General features: G+C 34.0%; 2 protein-coding genes across 3 annotated transcripts; one reads left to right on the plus strand and one right to left on the minus strand.

Annotated features, from left to right (window-relative positions):
* Positions 1-1,343: 1,343 nt before the first annotated feature.
* Positions 1,344-8,420, plus strand: LOC130644871 (peptidyl-prolyl cis-trans isomerase-like 4). The gene is made up of 14 exons (XM_057450647.1): positions 1,344-1,449; positions 2,251-2,318; positions 2,396-2,460; positions 2,930-3,047; positions 3,650-3,792; positions 3,931-4,027; positions 4,168-4,281; positions 4,593-4,717; positions 5,360-5,426; positions 5,507-5,621; positions 6,377-6,461; positions 6,571-6,701; positions 7,063-7,589; positions 8,158-8,420. Exons 1-14 carry the CDS (start codon positions 1,380-1,382, stop codon positions 8,344-8,346), a joined length of 1,914 nt encoding a protein of 637 aa, XP_057306630.1. The 5' UTR covers positions 1,344-1,379; the 3' UTR covers positions 8,347-8,420.
* A 917-nt stretch (positions 8,421-9,337) lies between these two features.
* LOC130644868 (probable ATP-dependent RNA helicase DHX34) lies at positions 9,338-16,729 on the minus strand. 2 transcript variants are annotated; one of them, XM_057450641.1, is made up of 15 exons: positions 16,574-16,729; positions 16,342-16,418; positions 15,748-15,894; positions 15,440-15,519; positions 14,705-14,842; positions 14,499-14,633; positions 14,206-14,260; positions 13,516-13,693; positions 13,336-13,375; positions 12,934-12,987; positions 12,659-12,736; positions 12,168-12,323; positions 11,950-12,057; positions 11,768-11,864; positions 9,338-11,357 (listed from the first exon to the last, which is right to left on the minus strand). In XM_057450641.1, exons 1-15 carry the CDS (start codon positions 16,642-16,644, stop codon positions 9,382-9,384), a joined length of 3,390 nt encoding a protein of 1,129 aa, XP_057306624.1. In that variant the 5' UTR covers positions 16,645-16,729; the 3' UTR covers positions 9,338-9,381. The 2 variants fall into 2 exon arrangements, with proteins under 2 accessions (XP_057306624.1, XP_057306625.1); XM_057450642.1 differs by lacking the exon at positions 12,659-12,736.
* Between the last annotated feature and the right edge of the window lie 139 nt (positions 16,730-16,868).

A 16,868-nucleotide genomic window follows, 5' to 3' on the forward strand; every position in this document is an offset into this window, starting at 1 on the left:
CAGCCTCACAATTCCTCTTTAAAATAAAATTCATGAATAATTAATTAGTTCAGCAGAATATGGCTTAAGTCTACGCACTTGTGAAACTGTACAGAAAGAAATGATGTAATTATTAAAGAGAAACGTTAATAACAACAAAGATGGCACATTAAGTAGAAATTTAGGACTATCTTCATTATGCTACACTGCATGAGCTTTAACTTTCGATAGCATTTTCATTTTACTTTAAATATTTTCAGACATGCTTGGTGAATCATGCAGCCATGATGCGGTGTGCAGAAAATTTTTTATTCGGAATATTTTTCCTTTAACAGCGTTCAATGCTACAGGGGATGCTAACAAAGAAACTTTTGAAAAAACAAAAGGCTATTGTTAAAAAAATATGAATGAACAATAAAAGAAGCCAATTTTTTTCTTGTTTTTGATACATTTTTAAAAAAAAATTCTGCTGACTCAGCAATTTGGGTGTTAAGTTAAAATCATTATGTATTAAGGCCTATATTTTTAAGAAAAAGTAAAAAAGTGGTATAAATAAAACACTGAGTAAATAATTCAGCTATTTGGACAGCCATAAAAGGGTTATTACCACCTTAACTTTCTTGTCCCTAATAGCCGAATGTTGCAAAAATGAAATAAATTCAATTTTAAAGTACGCTGTAAGAAAATTTCAAAATGTAATTATTGTTTCAGAGGTTCTTAACCAGTTTTGTGAACATTAAAACGCAAGTTTATTATACAGTATACTGAGTAAAGTTGTTTTCACAAAAAATATGTTTGTTTCTAACATGAGACTTTTAGTAAAATGCTGTTTTTTATTTTCTTTGTTTCGATGTGATAAAAACAAAGTTTAAGAAAAACAAGGTTTGTTTAAAAAATATGCAATGAGAGGAATTTCAATCAATGCGACACCAGCTGGTCATTGATATCGTTCAGAAGAGAATGCTGATTGCAAGTGTGTTTCTTCTCCCAGCATAAAATAATCAAGCAAAACATGAGAATTAAATGGAAACACAAATAAAAGGAATGCTTAATTTTTAATATTGCAAAAAAAGACAACTAAGTGATGCAAAAATATTCAATTGCGATTTTATCATTTTATTTGCAAAGTGATTCGCAAAAATAACATTGCACTGCTAATTTGGACCCTGTATATTAGTTTATTTATTTAAATTACCTACGTAAATTTAAAATTTTGACTTTAATAAGGAAAATAAATGAATGAATGAATGAATAAGGGTAAAGGACTCTTGGCAGGCTTGCTGAGGCTGAGGATTGAGCCACTCAATCAAATCTTTGTTCTAAGTTGTCTGGCTATATTTTATGTCTAGAATGACTTGTATTGTTTATATCACTTTTTTGTTTATATAGACCTAACAAAAATGTCTGTTTTAATTGAAACAACAATTGGTGATTTGGTATTTGATCTTTACACTGACAAAAGACCACGATGTAAGATTCTATTATTGCAGTGCCGTAAAGACTTGATTAAGTGCAACCCCCATCATCATTCATAATCATTCTCGGCTTAACGTCCGTTTTCAATGCTAGCATGGGTTGGACGGGGTATATTAATGACCCTCTTCCAAAGCAATCGAATTAACTGCAAAATAAAAAATATTTAATAACCCCCTCTCAAATCCCCCCCTTTCTACGATCAAAGGGAGCGTTTATTCAAATTTGGAATAAATCGAGTATTATAAGTTATCTATTACATTTATATGTATATACCAAGGAAACGTTTTTACATTGTTTTCTATTATTTCTATTTCTTTAATATTAAGAAATTCTTTTTTCTCTTTGAGTTTAAACAAATCTTTTATCGTCTGTTGTAGCAGTATATCTGTATGTCTGTAGTACATGAAGATTCCGAGGGAAATAAGAGAATAGATAAACAATTTTGTATAATCTTGAAGGAGATGTATACATCCTCCGGTCAGAATTACAAAAGTATTTTAAAAATGCCCTCGCCTCGTGAATAAGCCCCTTGACTCCAGAAATATAAAATAAGTGCTGGGGCACTTAATTAAGTCTTTACGGTAATCAATCTTAACAATTTCATGTCTCCTACGAATGTAAAATCATAATTGAATTGGAAATAATTATATAAGATTTTTATTTTTTTATTTGCAGATTTGACATCAAAGATCTGATTCTAGATTTACCTTGGAATTTACTTATTCTAGAAGTTCCCATAATTTAAAAAAGTTGTTTTTGAATGTATGATGTATGATTTTAAAACTTCTATTTTAGCTTGTCTAAACTTCCTGAAGTTGTGTAAAATCAAGTACTACAACTTTTGTTTGTTCCACTCAATAAGAGTAAGTATGAATGCTCAAATTTTTATGTTTTGCAAATGTAGAAATATTTAAAAATGTTATGTATATTATTTGTTTAGCGTAATTTTATTGCTCAAAGTGGAGACCCTACGGGTTCTGGCAGAGGTGGTGAATCTGTTTTTTCGTATGTATTTATTATAATAATCTTTTGTTTATTGCTGTTCAGCCCTCGCAATTTAGCAAAAAGCACCTCAGTAAGAAATTGTTGACTTAAATTAAAATTTCCTTGGATTCACTTTGGTAAATCGCGAGGGCTGATTATTGTTGTTAGCAAAGTCAAACTCACTTCAAGTGGTTTGGTCAAAGTGACTGAAGTGAAATCTCAAACCAATGCAAAATGTAAACACTTTGACTGGATCAGTCTTGAAAGTAACAAACACAAGATTCGACCCTTTACTGGCCACACTAGAAATTAAATTATACCTGAAGTGAAATTTTATGTAAGCAATCACATTTTTTACTTCACTGTGTAATTTTACTCTGGCCTCATGTAAACAGCTTCCCAAACAAAAGGGAGGAATTTTTGTGGACAAATATTTAGGTGCATTTTGTTTATTAAAAATGTATACTTTACAGCTGGGTTATTTTTTTAGACATGTTTATGGTGATCAAGCTAAATACTTTGATTTGGAATTGAAACCTCGCATCAAGCATCGCACAAAGGGAACAATTTCTTTTGTCAACAATGGCAATGACATGCATGGGTCACAGGTACAGTTCACTTACTGGACTATGCAAAAACATGGGTAAAAATGATAAATATGTAACGAGGAGCAGCAGTTAAAAATATTAGCATAAATCCAATTAAATTGCACTGTTTTTTTTAAATACCTTAAGTTTATTATTCACAAATCTTATCAATATTTGTCTCTTTGTGCAAACATTTTCGCAAAAACTTGTATTTCATAAAAATAATGGTCAGCCCCTGTGATCTGATCAAGTTCAATAAATAGGCCTGAAATAAATTAAAATTACATTCGTGAAAATAATACTTTGCAAAAACATTATAAAGGTTCATTTAGGGAAAAATCTTTTTGCGAAAAGCGTATTTTTTCAACTTAATTCATCCAAAATTTTTAAGCCTAAATAATTTGGATGGGTCAATAAATAAACCATCATAAAACAAAGGGAAACTAAAACATTAAGATTGTCATATTTCAAAAACATTCCTGTTGCACAACAGTGAAAGAGATAAGATGTTTTCACATGATATATTTCTAAGAATAATGTCAAGTTAATGAAAAATCTGTGATCTTTAAGCAAACTATTAGCAGTTAGAATAAACACTAAACATATTAAAAAATTCTTTTTAGTTTTTTATTACACTGGGAGAAGGTCTAGACTTTTTGGATGGAAAGCATACAGTCTTTGGTCAATTGGCAGAAGGATTTGATACCCTGGAGAAATTAAACGAGACGATATGCGATGATGCTCATAAACCATACCAAGATGTCAGGTATATTTTTTGTCTGGATCTTCACTGCACTGTTCATTATTTTTTGTCAGTATTACGAATACACTGTCTGTAATTTTTTGCTATTGAACAGTTATTAATTCTTTACCTTATATTAAAAGTATTTAATGTTGAATTTAGAATTAGTCATACTATCATACTGGATGACCCATTTGATGATCCCAAGGGACTGAGCATTCCCGACAGATCACCTGAACCAACAAAAGAACAGCTCGAAGTATATCACATCTAAGACATTTATAATTTATTTAGGCATTGATGGCCAGATTGTGGCTGACCTTTAACTCTGAAATATACTGTTCTAACTATTTGGTTTTTTAAGCGATAATTTTTAATTTTCTATTCATACTTGATCAGAGCGGGCGTATTGGAGCTGACGAAGATGTAGATGACAAAGGAAGATCAAAAGACGAAATACAGAAAGAGTTAGAAGACAAAGAACTTAAGATCGGAACAAAAATTTTAGAAACTGTACGTATTCACTGTTTACTTTCACGTCTTCTCAAAAGATTGAAATTCATACATTTTGAATGTAAGAAAATAATACCCGTATACGTCTGTCCGTCCGTCTGTCTGTCACGCAAAATAGTAGCTTAGCTGCGCAAGTAGCGAGACACACGCAATAATGCGGTATAACAACGACGGGCGAACCCGTGGATTTTTCCACGGGCTAACGACTAGAGTAAGAAAATCTTAAAGGAATAACAAGTTTGTTTATAACAACAGTGCAAGGTAAACAATTTTTTTTGAAATATTTTAATCTGTGTTTATGATGTGAACAGGTTGGCGATATAGATGATGCTGATTTGAAACCACCAGAAAACGTACTTTTTGTTTGCAAACTTAATCCTGTCACAAATGCAGAAGACCTGAAAATTATATTTTCACGTTTTGGAAAAATACTGAGGTAATTTGTTTAAAATGGATTCATACGCACATGGTCCCTAGTTATATGACCTTGATGCAACTGTGAAGATCTGCAATGTAATGAATGTGCCTAGCAATCTACCCCAAGGGAACTAATTTTCACGGGAAGATTTTTTCCCAAGTTTCAACTTTTGCCGTCCATTTCGCGAAATTTAGGGCACCTAATTTATGAAAAATAAATTCCTGCAAAATTTCATTGATATACACATTTTAAAATTTACACTGCTGTGTACTGAATACTAAAGTAAATTATACTGAAGAAAATCGTTTTTCATAATGATAATATGTTGTGAAAACCCACAATTTTTGCGGTTTCTATCAGATTGAAAATTAAATCTCGAAAATTAAAATCTATTTAATTCGCGAAAACTTTTTTGAGTTGCAAAAATTAGATTTTTCAAGGTATACAGAATGCTTTGACTTCGGGAATTTATTGCAGTAAAGACATTGAATCAAAAACTTAAAGTCGTGCACGTTGTTTACGTCAATTATGGTTGATGCGAGAAATCATACATAATTTCAAAAAATGTATTTTTAAACATTCGACGTGCGATAATTTTGTAGCTTTTAATTTAATTCGGTACTTGTTATTTTGCACCATTCTTTATCTCTCCATTTTCAGTTGTGAAATCATAACAGACCACAAAACAGAGGAATCTTTATGTTATGGCTTTGTTGAGTTTGAAGAAGTAAGTGGAAATTATTTATTAGTTTGTAAAACATACAGAATTATATTGTCGATTCACATATCTCTGATTCTATTACCTAGGTTGAGGCTTGTGAGAAGGCATATTTTAAAATGGACAACGTCTTAATAGACGATCGAAGAATTCATGTTGATTTTTGTCAATCTGTGGCTAAAATAAAAAAATGGCACAAAAGTAGTATGTATACAGTAATCTTTCCCTTACTCAGATTTAAGAGATATTGTTCTGTTTTCTGATTATGTCTGCGTCTTTGATTATTTACCGAGCCACTGTTTTAGTTTTTTAGGCACGAAATTTTTATCACATGGACAATATTTTATCCAACCGTTTTAAATTGTTAGGACAAACTCGATTATAGTTATACATCTAATGCCCAGGGAGGCCACTCTGTCAGCAATTTTGAAAATTAGCCAAAATGTTAGGAAAATTTTGTCTTTTTATAAAATGTCAGAAAAAGGTCAGTGATCTTAGGCCATCTTTATTTTCAAAATATAAACAATTATTACCCGGGTAAATATCGCGCAATGTGATTGGTTAGAACTTACGTCATAACGGGCAATATTCCACGGTATTGCTACCATAGCAACCTTGTTTAAAGTTTAAGTATGGCGGCATTAAATGTAAATAATCACGGAAAAAAGTAAACAAAGCGCGAAACAGAAGTGAAACTTCTGTTATGTTTCTCTGACCTCTCTCGCGTATTGCCCTCACAAGCTCGGGCAATACTTTTTTGTGTTTTTTTATACAAATTTTCATGAAAAGTTATGGAGATAGCCCATTCTTGTTTCGTAAAGTCTCTTAGGCCGCCACACCAACATCATGCGGTTGAGCGTAAAAGGAACCGATTGTAGCACCATGATAGACATAGCGAAAATTTTGGTATAGTTTATTTTTCTTTTAAGAAAATAAGCAATATATTATTAATTCTTTAGGTTTATATCAAAAAGCTGTCGATGAACAAAAAGTAAAACGTAACGAATATACATTTAAAGATAAGTCAAGAAAAGAAACTGAAAAGTAGGATTCTTAAGATATATATTTTTTAAATTTAATGAAAACCTCTGTATAATCCTGATCAATTTAAACGTTTGCATGAAGTTGTCACCGGAATGTATTTGACATTTAGATATTCCATGGTGTTTGCAGACGAAGTTTCACCTTCGAAGAAGAACAAGAAAGAAACTAAAATTTTCAAAAAGAAAAGATATAGTGTAAGTGAAAGTGAAGACGAACGCGACAGGAGAGAAAAATCGAAAAGTAAGTAAAAGAAAATCTAAAATTAATAAAGGAATTGGTTTTCGCGAGAAATTTTAAGAAAATTGTCGCGGGATATAATTTTCGCGAAAACTAATTTCGCGAAATTGAAAAGAAATCTTGCAAAAATTATTTCCCTTTATTTCATTACATGCAAACAAGCATGTTAGAGTTTGACTCATGTTGCTAAGATGTTACTTATAAAAAGTGTGTGTTTTATTAAAGAACAGTAATCGGGGTTTAAATTAAAGGAAGCAGGTTATACAATCCTCAGACTGGAAGAAAATAGGAACGGATTGAATAATACGCAAAATTTTATGTCCGCGAAAATTTGGAAGAATATAGTTTTTTGCTTTTTCCATAGAAAAGTTGCCGCCGCGAAAGAAGCGTACCTATTCATCATCAAGTGAAGATGATACAAGAGTAGCGAAAGATAAAAATGCAAAGCGTAAATCTAATTACGGCAAAGAAACAGACGATCGTAAACAACGTAACAAAACACACAAGCCCATTGAAAGTGGCCTTTCTTCGGATGGCGATGATAGCGAGAAATACGTCAAACGAAAAACAAAAACTTTAGATGATAGAGGGAGTGCAAAAAAGATGTCTTCAAGAAAGGATAAAGTAAAAAGCAAATATAGTGATTCTGATAGCGACTATGAAAAACTTTCGACGAGTAAAAAAGAAAAGAAGAAAGCTCCTTCGAAATACTCTGATTCGGAATCGGACAACCCTCGTAACATCGCCAAATCGAAAAAAGAACTTAAACGAAGGGACTATAGTTCGTCTGATGAAGATATTCGACGAAGGGAGAAGTCTAAGTCGCGAAAATCGACAGACTCAAAACGAAATAAATCGTACGATGATTCTGATGCAGAAGAGTATGCAGATGTAAGTAGGACTTTATTGTGCGAAATATTGCTAGATTACAAACGTGTTTGTCAACCAATCTTAGTTGTTACAGTCGCTTCGGTGTACCTTGTTCCCTGGAGTATTTTCTACCTACAGGTGGCCTGATTACACTCTTGCAATATGCAATCGTTAAAGGGGTATTTGGTACTCATTTATAATGAATGAGTTATGCTTTTAACTAAATTGATGATTTTTGCCGATGCAAAAACGCTTTAGGAAATTTATGATTCGGAATAAAACTTTCTCGTTTCGGAGAAATGTTCAAAATTTAACCCTTTTCCATAATTTCTGTTATGTTTTTGTACATAAATTCCTTAGAAAGATATGTTTTAGATCATATATGTTGTCCATGTAGTAAATACTTTGTTAATTTAGAACATGAATTCTCATAATAGCGACAAAGAAAAAAAGAAAATTACTTATAAATTTTCTTAATATATTTGCCGCCATTTCTTTAACTATCTCTATAATTTGCCGAATGTCAATTCACACTAATCAGAGGACGGACTATAAATAAGAATACTTATTCACATCTTTTTATTTTCAGTCTAAATCAAGAAAGAAGCGAAATTATAGTTCGGACAGGTCGTTAGATAACCAGCAGCGGCTGTCCAAAAAAAGAAGTCATCAGTCAAAACACCGACATTCGAGTAGCGAAGACGATAGTAGAAGACGCAGTTCTTTGAAAAAGTCAGCGAAAAAAAATCGCCGACGAAGTTATAGTGACAGTGATTAAATTATAGCTGGAGAAATATTATAGAAGTATTTTTGTATTTCTCAACTTTTATCAACGCATTTTTAAACTACAAATTTTTTTCTTTCTGAGAGGAGTATGGTGCGGGAAAACATTAACACGATGTGTTGCGATCTGAGCAGAACGATAATATTAGCAGGTACTAAACCTTCTTGATCGTAATCACTTCCCTAAATGAACTGTGGTTACATTTTCAAAATTCGTCACAAGACCTGGTAATTGGCAAAAGCGAGCAAATCTTCTTTGTAACTCCCTTAATTTTTTAGGTACACTACTGATAATAGTTTGATAGTTTCACTATTATGTTACAGAGATTTTATATTTGTTATCGTGATATAAACTGTTAGTTCTATCCTTCATGTTAGCAATACGTCCCTCATCAGAAGCTTAATTTCAAATTTGGACCAAAATTTTTGAAAACTCCCAAACATTCGCCTTGTGTTTACGTTTTTAAGATATCCAGTTTCTACACGAGATGAATAGCAAAGCACTTATCCATGACAATATTAGGTTAGTCACAGCCGTCACCAGAATCATTCAAAAATGCTTCAAATAAGTTCGGTCTGTCCGCTTTATTATGTCATCTTCAGTGAGTAAAATCGTACTGCAGAGAAACGAGAGAAGGTCGTTCACCTAGCGCCTATTGTATGCTTGATTCTGCGCCTAAATTTAGACCCGCTTTTTAGTGGAACACACACGGAACTTTCCAGGATATTTCAAGTTGGCGTAATGACAACTCAAAACCGGTTTTCAATTCTCTGCCAACTTGCAATGATCCGAATGTGTGATCAAACTGGTTGGTTTGTCTTGTTTTAATTTAAAATAGGCTCAGCTTTTCAAATCGATACATAGAGAAACCAAAATTCTCGCCCTTTACAACTTTCTCCAAATAGAAACACTCAATGGCAGCGCTTGCGTCATATCACGTATCAAAGGCCTGCGGGAGTGGAACTTCATTGACGAAACAAAACGATTGAAGTTTCGATTAGATATATTTTATAAAAGTTGAATACAAATTCAACAGCTCTTGTGAGTTAACTTATGTTTCAATATTTCTGTGGTGGAAAACAAAAACTCTGAATTGCAGCCTTCGCAAAAATATGGCGTTTTACCTACAGTTTCAGCCGGTATTACGGTTGTTTTTTCATTTTCGACTAAGTCTTCTTTTACACCACTATTCAGTGTAATACCGCATATCTCGTCATGCTGTATTCGCTGAATAAGTGTACATATTAAATGCTCCTTGCATTTGGGGCAATGATAGTGCTCCACTAGATATTCGGCTTGCCCGGTTGCCACGGCAACACTCATATCATCTCTCAGACAACCGTAAGTAAGATATGACGTCACATTTGTACCGCCCTTCAAAGGGTTGGTGTTTTCGTTCTCACTCGTACTAATTTCTATACTGTGTTTATCACTTGGTTGAATGTTGTCAGTGACATTACAACCTACATACATAACTTTAATCTCTGCGGAGGAGATACGTCTTAATTTATAAGGTATGTCAGCATCTATGAACTCAGCTAATTTTAAAGATACAACCCTTTCCAATTCTCCAATTTTTCTTAAAGTTACTCGGAGCTCGGACTCATCAACTTCTTCGTTGTCATTATAAATTGATAACTTCTGCTCAAGCAGTGCGTCCCAAGCTTTCCTGAGCTGCACAACATTCGTCATCAACATTTTCGTAGCATATTCTTCGTCAAATGTAAGCTCAATCCAGCCATCAAACACAAATTGAGTACAATTCGAGTTAGTGTCAATACTAGAGGATAACAAGAACAAAGTTTGAAGTGCTGGCACTTTCATCGTATTTACAACGTACGGTTTATTCGTTTCTAGCAATGAAACGTAAATCAGAAATTCCTTCGTGTCAGCAAATCGTCTTTCGGTTGTCGTCTCTTTTGAATTTTCCTGACCAGAATACAAACTTTCAAGAAAATCCGGTCTAAGTGTGTAAACACCTGTTGGGTGTAGCATTAAAAACTGCTTATCTTTGCTGTGAAATACTTGCTCGGTCTGCTTACGCGAGATGTTTAGTTCGTCGGCGACAACCACCTGTGGGTACAAACCACTACTGACGACCAGCTTTAACAAGTTGATGTCTCGATAAGTAAACCTTCTGTTTTCCTTAGATGTTGCTTCTAGTTTCGATAAATTATGACGTAACTTAAAGTCGATGTCGTGGATATCAATTCCAGCCTCTTCCGCTTCACTGCTACTCCCGTCGTTATTTTCGGTACCGTAGGTTTGTAACTTTAAAAGTTTTCTTTTCCGTGTACTTTGCGATTTATGTTCTCGTTTTAACTTCAGTAAATGCTGACGCTGTGTACGGTCGTCACTTCTTTTACGGCTTTCGTCTCGATGTTGCAACAGGCCGTGATCTTTAAGGAGTTCTTCAAACTGTCTCTTTAATTTTGAAATCTCATAAAATCGCTGCTCCTCGAGCCCTCTTCTTTTGCACCACTTTCGCGAGGATGAACGTCGGTCAGATTTCACCAGGATCCATTCATCGTATGCATTTAATAAAGTAAAGGGATCACCATGCGGAGAAAACAGTTCTTTTCGGCGATGCTCAACGTCCGTCTCTGCATCACCACCAAACTTCCTTGTCAGTGGACTTTGAACGCTCAAAGCTGCAGCAATTACGAGCACTGGATCAACCATATTGAATAAACTACCCATAATAAGCATCTTTCCAATCACTATATCAACCGGCAGCCGAGCCAACATTTGACCAATCGGTGTAAGATCACCTTGAGCTGTTAGCGCTTTCTGCTGCTTCAAAAAATAAGACGCATTTACAAGACTGGACTTTGGTGGAGGTTCGATGAATGGAAAGAGTGTTGCATCTCTCAACCCCAAGCTAGCCATCTGTAGCACTAACGTATCCAACGGAACACGGTGTATTTCTGGTGTCGAGTACTGTGAAAATGCCGAATAATCAGATTCTGCATATAATCGAAAGCATACGCCTGGACCAGTACGCCCTGAAAAAAAATAATAAAATAGTCTGCATGGCGCTGCAGTATGCAGATTTTCCTACAAACTACACAGTTATTGTTATGTACTGGAATAAAGGCGTTTTTCTCATAAGGAATGTTAAAATTAATGCTGAACTTGGCGGCGATTCAATAAGGGCGACTGAATGTTACCATTGTCCCGGGTTAACCCAAACCATGTGAGCCAAATTGGGGAGATGGCACACTGTGTGAGCCGTTGGATGTTGCAGGGGGTTTCTGGTAGAGCGCGTACCCTAATTGGGTCTGCCTAGCTCAAAATGAAAACCAAATACTCTGCGACTCTCCATCAAAACCATGCCCACCTGGAAACATCCCTTGAGATTTGTGAGGCTAGCCATGTAAAATATGCACATCTCTCTCTATTTCTCTCTCTTTACCTGCTCGCCCTTTTCTTTGCTCCGCACTTGCTTGACTGATCCAAAATTCTTGCAACCGTTGCATTTTCACTTGAGGGTCATAGTTCATTTCTTTTACCTGTAAAGATGTCATTTGTTGTAGACAAAAAAATCAATGCTGGAGATTAAATATAAGCGAAAAAAACAAATAGGGCATGCCCTACCTTGCCCGAATCAGCAATAAAACGAACGCCATCGATAGTAATCGATGTCTCCGCAATGTTTGTCGATACGATACATTTCCGAACACCTTCAGGCGCAATATCGAATATCTGAAAAAATATCAAAATTAAAAAAGGCAATAAAAACAAAACAAATGTTTTGCTGTACGTTATTTTCCATTATTTTATAGAAGGAAAACAAAAGCCGTGGCCAAACTCACCTTGTCTTGATCTTCAATCGATAAAGAACTATGTAGCGGAAGGACAATCCAACTTTTCGTTTTCTCAGTATATTCTCTCGCAGCTTCAACGACGGTGGAAATCTCAGACATTCCGCTCATAAAAATAAGTAAGTCTCCCCTTTCAGATGAACGGTACTAAAGAAAATCGAAGCAATTTTTACTTTTGCACTGTAAATTTTCTTTTACTAGTTGTAAGCCATTGGTAATCCACGGCAATTCACCCGTCGGAAAACTCAACAGGAATTACCCTCCCCTACTCGCCAGCTACCATTTTTAGCTCACAGGCAGAAAGTTAGGTATAATTTTATAGACTAGTCATTAACCCGTGAAAATATAACACGGGTCTAAATTCATACATTTCACGACATTAAAAAAAAATCGTGTTTCGCTTCTAGCTGCGTGCAAAATGTCAGTAAAATAGCTATTTGTTTGCTGCAATGAATTTGTTAAAACAATAACATGTTGACTACCTTTTTATCGATGAGTTGCACAACTCTTAAGTAAGGTGAAGGATCTAATCTCTCACTTTTCCCTGAACGTTCCGATTTCTATATGGAGACATACAAATCATTTGGCGCTTAAACAAACAATCACAAACGAACAAATAAAAACAAACAAAAACAAGGAAAAAAACAAACAAACAAACGAACACAAACAAAAAAAGCAATAATCAAACAAGCCAATCAAAAGATGAGCAATTAAAAAAAAAAGATAAAGGCACAAAAAAATATTACATCTGACTTACTTCCACAAAATGAGGAACATACTGCAATTCGATTGGATACAATCTTCCTGGAACCTAGAAAGATGAAAGAATATTAAATCCCTTTATAATTGTGAGTCAAAAAGTGGTGCATGTTTCGCGCATAAATGTTCGCGAACTTAAGAAAATTTAGGTCTTTAGGATGTTTCTCAAATTGCCCATTGGAAAACAGTAATTTGTATATATACTTGTAAAAATTGTACTTATTTTTGAAAAGTTATGCTCTGGAAATATTCGTAAATAATAATAATAATAATAATAATAGCGTAAAACACGAAAAAAAGGATGCATTATTCGTTTTTTCAGGGAAACTGTAAACGTCATCAGTAATATGTAAAAGAGAACAATTCTAACTACTACTCACACATCACAACTAGAACGTACCTGAATTACGGGAGCCGAATCAAAATAATTTGCAAACAAGCTAAAAAAACATGTACATTTTTTCACTACAAAACAACGAAATATTATAAGAAGTAAGAAACGACCAAGTTGCGTTTTAAAAAAATAAAGATGACCAATTATTTTTATCTAGACCTATTAAATGACGCATTTAAGTCTTACTCTATATTAATAGTTGCTGACATCAGCACCAGTTTCAGATCAGTTCTTTGCTGCAACAAGCACTTCAAAACACCAAGCAAAAAATCTCCATTGATGTGACGTTCGTGTACTTCGTCAACGACGACGATGTTGTACATTGAAAGTGCCGGATCTGATTGAAACTGACGAAGAAGCAAACCTACAAAATATTCAAAATATTTCAAAAAGTAAAAACTTTACTTACTCGAGCAAAGTTTAAAACAAAGTTTTGAAGAATTTGGACAACTTGAGAACATTCTGGTTCGGTAATCTCTCACTGATATATATGATTGGTATTTTATGCTTACAGCCTATTGTATGCCCGCTTGGAACTGTAATACAAATGAACGGTTCTAGAATGTTTATCTCCGCAGCAGCTTCCATATACTTTGAGTAAAACTTTTGAATAGATTTCACATTTAAATTAGCATTCAATCAAATAAAATTGAAACAGTGCTACTTAGCTGGCAGTTAGCACGGTTCGATTAAAGTATAGACTACATTCGTCCGTTATAATCGGATATCCGACTGGGCAAACTATTCTCAGATGAGAATGACTACACGGATAAGCAATGATAAACATGACATCTGTTTCCTCTATCAGTAAGAGTCAAGCGTTATATTTGTTAGTATAAAATCCAAGGCATTTCATCCCAACAGGTGTTGACTTACCTTCAGTTAAGAACAAAACTTTCGTTTTCTTGGTTTTACTCGTTTCAAATCGAACCTAAATAAATTAATAAACTTCGTTCGTGATATTCTCTTCCAGACGCAAGGAGACGTAGATATATCGTAGACGTAGATAAAAAACGAACGAACGAACAAACAAAAGCCAAAATTTTACAAAAAACACCCCTCCCTTCCAAAAATTTCTTACAAGGCGGTAACAAGTATTCATAGAAACGAATTCTAATTCATAGAAACGAATTCTAAAATTTAGAAGAAAAAAAGATCAAATAACTCACTTGATAAGCAACATCTGAGCCGTACTCGTTCAACGTTTCGTACCCAACCCTCTTGGCAAGAGATATACACGCGATTCGTCTGGGTTGGGTACATGCTATGTTAGTGTAACCAGCAGAAAGCAAATACTGAGGGACCTACAAGAAGAACTAAGTTCATTTAACCTTATTCTGGCTGTATATAAACAGTTTTAAGATTCCTCACTGACCTGTGTTGACTTCCCACAACCAGTATCACCAGCAACTACTACAACTTGGTTTCCACTAATGGCGTATATAATGCTTTCTTCGTATTGTTTGATTGGCAAGTTGTTTTGATCGTGTTTTAACTTTTTGAGCTTACTGAACTAAAAAAACACGATGCACAAGATGTATAAACGAGACAAATCTATTAAAATTGCGTAACTATGACACAAACATAAAAAGGTCGACATTTTCAATTTGGATTTATCACCTATTTTTTAAGTAATTTTTTTTCATTTTTTAAGAATTTGATAAGGCAGATTCCAGTATACAAACCTGTTGTTTCAGTACAACTGTTTTAGGACAGAAATATTATTACTACAGTTACTAAGTTTGTATAAAGTAATTTTTACAGTAATCAATCAACTGACACTTTAAAAGGCGGACATCTTTAATTAGCTGACAGATTTTTTTGCATCAACACTGTACAATACAAAAGAGCAGCTAAAATTATGCTAAAGACATTTTTTATTAAAAAAAATTCTGAGGAAACAACTTCTGTTAGCAGGAAAAACGAACTCCCGCTTGCGAGATAGTTAAAACTAACGCATTAGAACAAACACGCGTGTGAGCTACGGAACACGCGTGTAAGCTACGGGGGGTCGTTTAAATGAACAGGACATGCCACATTGAGCTGGTAGGTCACTAGACCAATACCATTACCAAAATTATCGAGCTGCTTAAAAAAACAACGAACGCACCTTTTGTTTTTGCAAGAAGTCAAAATAGTAGAGTAGAATTTGCTTGAATTCGTTAACTTCGTCCAATGATAACTCGCAGTCTGCAAAAGTGAAAATATCGGTGTTAAGAAAAGGTGCTTAGTAAGAAACAAGCTTTAAAAAGAATTCGCCCTTTGCCTATTAACATATTTTTCCTTTTTACACACTAACTCCTGATTCAGCAGATTGAAAAATAACAAAAAGCAAAAAGCATCTAACCTTGAGAGTTGCAAAGCCAGGAGAAGTTCACCTTTATTACATATAGTTACATACACGTAGGTGAAACGTACCTTTTTTTCGTTCATAATGTTTCGATACAAATGATTTGTATCTTTCTTTGATGTGTGCAGATAAAAGCGCAAAATGGACTTTGTAACGTCTGTTAAACGTCAAAGGGAATTCAAATTTATTGACGTGATCACTTATTGTTGATGGTTCTAAAACAATGGAGAATATAATAAAAGAAAAATTACACACATGACCTGTCAACTCAAAATTCTTGACATGGACTTATTACTCCAGTCACATCTTCGTGTGAACATCTTTATCTATATAAGAAATATCACTCCCTCCCCATTTTCACGTCAAGAAAACTGGCCTAAAAATGATTTTAGTGAAAAAAATGAAAAAAAAATTATGACAATTTTTCCAAGAAATCTTACAATTTCAGTGTTAATGTTTTCCTTTATCCCTTCGCTAGAGTGTAACCATGCACTATAGACCTAATTGCAAAAATATTGGTGTCATATCATTTTTAAGGTTTTCTGGAAATAAAAGTTCAAGAATTTTGATTATATTCCATGTTTTCCAGGTTAACTTTATAATCACGCCTTCCTTGATTTTGCAAATCAACTTTATAGCCACCTTCTATTGATCTCAACTACCTTTTTGTTTCTTTTTGCTTCTAAAGTTCTCATACTTCTCCAAGAACAACCAAAAATCTTTGTGTTCAGAAGTGTGTCTAAAGAAAAATGACAAAAGCTTATTAAAAAAGCAATTTTAAAATTTCTTCTAAACGACTAATTACTAAAAAGCCTGCAGATTAACATCGAAAGTGGTGTAAATATGATAGATCAGCGAGATGCGCCGTTGTTTCTAAAACAAAGAAATACATACCTCTGAATGACGTCGTTGTCGGTGAAAAATACGTTGTCAAGGAGACGAGCATTGTTTTTCCATTTTTCCATTAGTTAACTACACTAAAGGAAGAAAAAATGTTATTACATTTGCACCAGGTAGAAATATATCGAGATCAAGTTTGCTTTTTAACGAAATAATCTGAATGTAGTTGTGTTTGCAAGTAAAACACTTTATACATCGTCCCAAAACTAAATTTATCCGGTGCAACACAACTTTTGGTCAAAATGTAAAACACAGCATATTGTGGTTTAAAAAAAAGAACTTTATAAAT

Source organism: Hydractinia symbiolongicarpus, chromosome 5 (genome assembly GCF_029227915.1).
Source record: "Hydractinia symbiolongicarpus strain clone_291-10 chromosome 5, HSymV2.1, whole genome shotgun sequence".
Classification (NCBI taxonomy): Eukaryota; Metazoa; Cnidaria; class Hydrozoa; order Anthoathecata; family Hydractiniidae; genus Hydractinia; species Hydractinia symbiolongicarpus.

What these genes read in the sequence shown, in the direction of transcription:
- LOC130644871 (XM_057450647.1), top strand. Translation starts at nt 1,380, where the DNA reads ATGTCTGTTTTAATTGAAACAACAATTGGTGATTTGGTATTTGATCTT. An exon ending in ATGACATGCATGGGTCACAG is followed by an intron (nt 3,048 to 3,649) that starts GTACAGTTCACT and finishes AATTCTTTTTAG; the next exon opens with TTTTTTATTACACTGGGAGA. An exon ending in CAACAAAAGAACAGCTCGAA is followed by an intron (nt 4,028 to 4,167) that starts GTATATCACATC and finishes ATACTTGATCAG; the next exon opens with AGCGGGCGTATTGGAGCTGA.
- LOC130644868 (XM_057450641.1), bottom strand. Translation starts at nt 16,644, where the DNA reads ATGGAAAAATGGAAAAACAATGCTCGTCTCCTTGACAACGTATTTTTC. An exon ending in GACAACGACGTCATTCAGAG is followed by an intron (nt 16,419 to 16,573) that starts GTATGTATTTCT and finishes ATTTTTCTTTAG; the next exon opens with ACACACTTCTGAACACAAAG. An exon ending in AAGCAAAAAGAAACAAAAAG is followed by an intron (nt 15,895 to 16,341) that starts GTAGTTGAGATC and finishes CCATTGTTTTAG; the next exon opens with AACCATCAACAATAAGTGAT.